General features: G+C 43.2%; 2 protein-coding genes across 2 annotated transcripts; one reads left to right on the top strand and one right to left on the bottom strand.

Moving 5' to 3' along the window:
• Positions 1 to 257: 257 nt before the first annotated feature.
• On the top strand, positions 258 to 957 carry LOC129775825 (UPF0545 protein C22orf39 homolog). The gene is made up of 2 exons (XM_055780960.1): positions 258 to 414; positions 480 to 957. Exons 1-2 carry the CDS (start codon positions 337 to 339, stop codon positions 876 to 878), a joined length of 477 nt encoding a protein of 158 aa, XP_055636935.1. The 5' UTR covers positions 258 to 336; the 3' UTR covers positions 879 to 957.
• Positions 891 to 3,327, bottom strand: LOC129775824 (another transcription unit protein). Its single transcript, XM_055780959.1, has 3 exons — positions 3,171 to 3,327; positions 2,608 to 3,104; positions 891 to 2,550 (listed from the first exon to the last, which is right to left on the bottom strand). The coding sequence occupies exons 1-3, from the start codon at positions 3,199 to 3,201 to the stop codon at positions 958 to 960; spliced, it is 2,121 nt and encodes a 706-aa protein (XP_055636934.1). The 5' UTR covers positions 3,202 to 3,327; the 3' UTR covers positions 891 to 957.
• Between the last annotated feature and the right edge of the window lie 2,265 nt (positions 3,328 to 5,592).

Raw genomic sequence — 5,592 nt, 5'->3', positions numbered from 1 at the left:
AACATTGTTTTGTTTCTTCGATACACATTCCATATTGAATACAAATAATTACGACACGATATTTTGCTTGCCAATACAAATATACTTCGCCTACTGCTCCACCTGTATCTCATTGGTATATACCAATGATTAGTCGAAAAATGATTAGCGAATTGGTAATATTTACCAAAAAAAAGGTCATATATAGTAATTATTTCTCTCAGTGTACCGGATTCTCCAAATCGAGCATTTCATTTGTAATGGGTTTTTAACATTGTGAGAACTGTCAAATTCAATCGAGTGTTATGTTGTTTACATAATACATTCGCTGAAAACGCTGAAAACCAAATAGCCGGGATGGCACCTCAATCGAATGATAATCTACCGCAACCCAAAACTCCCGAAGAAGAGAACATTGCGAATAATCTGTGGTCGGTTAGTATTGGGAAATCTTTACGTGTATGGAATTTGTGCAAATGAAAATATCCCTATTCTTGTAGATCCGACCATGCTTCGTGTACAATGAGGAATACGATGATTGCACAAGCATCAGAGGAAGATTCCATCAGTATTTCATCCACGGTGAAACAGTCGATTGTACCCAATGGAAGCGAGATTTTGATAATTGTGTCCGTTTCGAGCGAAATCAGCGGGACACTAAGAGTGCCATCGAGTTGATTGAAAGCGAACGAAAACGACGTGCAGAGCGGATGAGTGCACACTACAGGAACGATGTTTGGAAGAAACGAGAGAAAGCCCCCGATGATTGGTCGAAGCCATTGCCGGAATGGCTACTGAAAGAGTACGAAAGTTCATACCTCGAGTCGAAGGCACGTGAAATGCGAGGCGAAATCCAACCTTCGGATGATAGTGGTAGAACAATGTGTGTGATTATGTAGTAAAATTTAAAGTTTGTCCAATAATTGTTTTATTAGTATGTCATTAGGCATAGGAATAGATTATATTGATACGAGAAAACTATTCATCAGTATCCTCACCGCCTCCATCACCGGCCGGCTTGCTACAACCGCTTTTTTCACTTCCAGAGCCATCTTCTGATCCAGATCCCGACCCACGTTCCGATCCAGATCCTGAACCAGAACCCGTATGTTCCGAGCCTCCCTCGCTATCATCTGAATCGCCAAGCGCTTTTAGAACCTTCTTCTTGTCGACATTTTTCTTCTTTCTACCCATGTCTAAGTCTGAACCATCCTCATCGGACGAATAGATAGCCGCACCTTGCTTAGGCTTCGATCGATCATCTTTGTATTTGTTTTTGATGGCGGCGATTGAAATACCGCCTTCATCGTCAGAACCTTCGTCGTGATGATAGGAATTGCCAGCGTTGGCTCCGGCATCTCTTTTACGGCCACTTGGTTTAGATTGCGTGGGCTTTGCTCGCATAGCCATTCGAAGCTTTTCCTCCTCTTTTTTGATATTCTGTTTTCGGTTTGCATCCGGATCAAATCCAACCTGGGTGAGAATTTTAATGCCCGATGTTTTAGTAGATCGATCAGCAAGCGACATCGTCATTTTCTTGTGAGTAAACGATTCCGTCGAATGCGGTCTGAAGGTTAACTTGGTACGAAAAACAGATTGTCCCTGCAGACCGGTACCTTGCCGGATGAAGAGATGGTTGTGATCCCCCTGTAGTGGCTGTTTGTAAACATCGAAAATTTCTGAACCTAGATGAAGACTCATACTTCCATCAGACCAGCGAACCAACCGAGCATTCGTTTCTCGAAGGGCAGTTCCATCGTCGTCAATATTGTTCCGCCAACGAATTGTATTACCCACCTTTAACTTCAGACGCTGACGACCTTCCTCATCAAGAGTTTCTTCCTCATCGATTTCGTCTTCATATGTTTCCGCATCGAATGGACGCGTTTCAACCGAAAGGAAATTAGGAAGCTTCACAAAATGCAAATCTCGTCCAACATCTGTGACTATCCGAGGGATTTCAACATCGATTCTAGTTTCTGGAATTGGTTCCGGTTCCGGTTCTGGTTCCTTAGGTTCTTCGAAACGAGCGAGTCCTTCGCCTCGCTCCCCATCCGAGGATCGTCGATCGCTTTCACGGCTTCTTGATCGCGATCTAGATCTAGATCGGGATCTACTTCTGCTACGAGATCGTCCTCGGTCACTTGCTTTTGCCTGTTCCTCTTCCAAGTCATCCAAACCATCGCGTTCTCGTTCCGAAGCCTCGTCGGAACTTATGTCGCTAGCGTCACCGAACAGAGCATCTGCAGTTACGCCGTCTTTCGTCTTTTCTTGTCCACCCTTATCGGAGGCCTCGTCCGAATCAGAATCTATAAGTTTGTTCTTCTTTTTTGAACGAACCTTTTCATTATCCGAACCTGAGTCGCTGGAAACAATGGTTCGTTTTCGTTTTTCGACAGCCTCAGATCCGGTGGAACCGGATCGACTGCGTCCGCCCGACGCTTGGGAAGCTACACTTCTTGACCGAGATCTTGAGCCAGATTTAGAACGATGGGACTTAGCATGTGAAGGTGAACGGGAACCAGACCTACGTGACCGAGAGCGAGATTTGCGACTCGATTGTGATTTGGCCTAGACAATATATTGATATCATTATTTTTTTCGTTTCTTTGCACTTGAAATACTCACCGGTGATGGTGACCGGGAATGTGAACCGGTTTTAGATCTGACAGGACTGCCACTTTGCGAACGGTTTACTGGGGTGCCACTGCGTGACCGCGACTTAGCACTTCCATCGGAAACGCGCGATTGTGAACGTGATCTTGCTGACCTTTGAGATCCTGCGGGGCTGCCGGATCGCCTAGATGCGTTTGAGCCAGATCGCGATCGCTGTGAGCCAGCGCCAGATTTTGGTGTACCTGAGCGGGATCGTTGTGAACCAGCTGGGCTGTGTGAACGAGATTTTCCTGAACGGGAACCACTGCGAGAACGCTGGCCTGAACCAGATCTGGCTGATTGCGGTGTTCTTGAGCGGGAACCGGCGGAATTTGAACGGCTTCTGTTTTGCGAGCGATTTGATGGCGAGTTGGAACGAGAATCATGATGCTCGAGTGAATGTCCTGGTGTAGGGGCTACCTGTGGAGTGCCGCTGCGACTGCGGCTACCGCTTGAACCCGATTCCGAACCTACGGCACGGAAGGTGATTAACATAAAAATGATGCATGGTAAACATTGTGTAGATCAATTCTTACCGGAATCCTCACTATTTTTACGACGACCCATGTTATCCGATATTATTATTGGAAGAAAGCTTGTATATCGTATCTTGTAACAACAAAATTATCGCACCAAACTCAACTCTCGAAGACGTTTGATTGGTTTGATCACTGTCAAATTCACAGCGTTACTGCGTTAGCACAATTTATACAGTCGAATTTAAATTTGTACAAAATCCACGAATATATTAACAATTAATTTTTACTTTTTAAAAACTAAGAAGTCGGGATAAAAATGTCGCGTTATGCGAAAAATTGGCAGTTTATTTTGAAGATGTGAGTTTTTATAAAGTAGTTGCACTAGAGGATAATCTTTTTTCAACAGTGAAGTATCTGATTCGCTCGACAAAGATCGAGTTTACTGATTCATTCGCTGAATGACGACTCGTTTCCTTTTCGTTCACGTGAAAAAGCGATATCGAGAGCATTGAATCAGGGGATAGTAACTTCAAGAAAAAAATGGGGACCGATTCGAGATTGCTTTTATGTAAACAGTGAACTTTTTTTACACTCTAAAAATTGCACCGACTTGCACTGACAGCTGAATGATATTGTCAATTTGTGCGAGATACTTCAAAATAGCTGGGAATAAATATTGTTTATATATACAGTAAGTTACATTTAATGCAACATTTAGATAATTGGACAGACCTGTAATCAAGTATGGAAAAGTTCATTCGCTCATTTCTCCACACCTGATTATAAATCAGTCTTGTATCTGCTTGGAATAATCATGGCGAAAAGAATGCAGCAAACAATCGTGAGATTGCACGATGAATCATCAAACATCAAACAACATTCAATGAATGAATATTCCTTTGGAAGGATCGCACGAAACAAAATAACAAGTGAGTCAAAATAGATTGAATCTGCGTGTATGTATGATTTTATTTTCCTTTGTATTCTTTTCCTTGTCAGCATTCAAGTGCACTTGAAATCCACCTTCCCGCTCATCAATAACTTGCGTTAATATGATCTTTTGCGTTGGCTTAGATCGTTTCATACTAGAAACAAAAAAATGTCATTGCAATAGTGCACAGGAAAAAAATGTCATTGCAATAGTGCACAAGGAAACAGAAAACAGGATTTCAACTATCTACCTATATTTTACTGCAGCGATCGAGGCTCAATGATTGCTATTTGAGTGAAAATCGAATGATTTTACAGAGACACTCGCTTCATTAAATCGTATTAAATCGCATTAAATCGCAAACATTAAATCGTATAACCATATACATGCAAAAGTAGAGGTGATATACATATCTGATACTTGCTTGCGCATTGGTTTGTCAAGGTTTTATAAAAGGTTAACCAATAACAGTTGTACCTGCTTCTTCATGTCCCGTATTATATTCTGGACAACTATTTCATCGATGATTTTGTATGAATCCTCCGAATTGTCCCTATATAAGACTCATTGAAAAATTTCGGCCTTTGAGTAAGGGAGCCTTATTTGCGGATAATTCGGAGGATTTTTCTTTCGCATAAAATCAATATTATTCTCGCGATACCACCAGTCCAAGTTCAGGAGAGTCCATCGCCTTGTCGAAGTCCCCTGTGAGTCTCAAACGATTCCAACAGCTCACCTGAGATCCGCACACCGTTCATCGTTGCCTGAATCAATTTGTCTGTGGGGGAAAGCCGTGTTCGTCCATGATTCTCCATAGCTGTCATTGGTCGATTGTATCATATGCGGCCTTGAAATCAACGAAGATGTGGTGCGTAGGGACCTGATATTTTGGAGGATTTGCCGCAGTGTAAAATTCTGGTCCATCGTCACCCCACCGGACATGAATTCGGCCTTATAACTTCCCACAAATCTACTCACTATCGGCTATAGACGGCGAAAGCGAATCCGAGACAGAATTTTGAAGACACCATTTAGGACTGTGATGGCACGATAGTTCCCAAAATCCAGCTTGTCATATTTTTTATAAATGAGGCAGATTACCCCGTTCTTCCACTCGTCCGGTAGTCGTTCTGTGTCCCAAATCCTGACTATCAACCGGTGTATACACTCTACAAGTTTCCCGGACCTCCCGGTGGTGGTGTGTCGTCGTTGTTTACTGAACCGGTGTAGTCCTCATCAACGCCGTTTTGGTCTCCTGTCCGCAGGCTGTTTAGGTGTTCATCGTGATGCTACCTTCACCTTTTGATCACCTCGCGTTCGATCGTCAAGATGCCTCCATCCTTTTTCATGCACATTTCGGCCTTAGTGCGAGGCGTTTAGTTTCCTAAAGAATTTCTGCGATTCTCGAGAACGATAAAGCAGATCGATCTCCTCATACTTTTTCTCCATCAGGTTGCGCTTTTTCCCAAACGAGATGTGTTTGCTGCCTTCACTTTAGTCTGTATCGTTCCACGTACCATCGAACCTTTCCAGCACACCTCCTGCAGC

Source organism: Toxorhynchites rutilus, chromosome 3 (genome assembly GCF_029784135.1).
Source record: "Toxorhynchites rutilus septentrionalis strain SRP chromosome 3, ASM2978413v1, whole genome shotgun sequence".
Lineage (NCBI taxonomy): Eukaryota > Metazoa > Arthropoda > Insecta > Diptera > Culicidae > Toxorhynchites > Toxorhynchites rutilus.
Note: the sequence above shows the minus strand (reverse complement) of the source record. Positions and strands in the feature narration are given on the sequence as shown.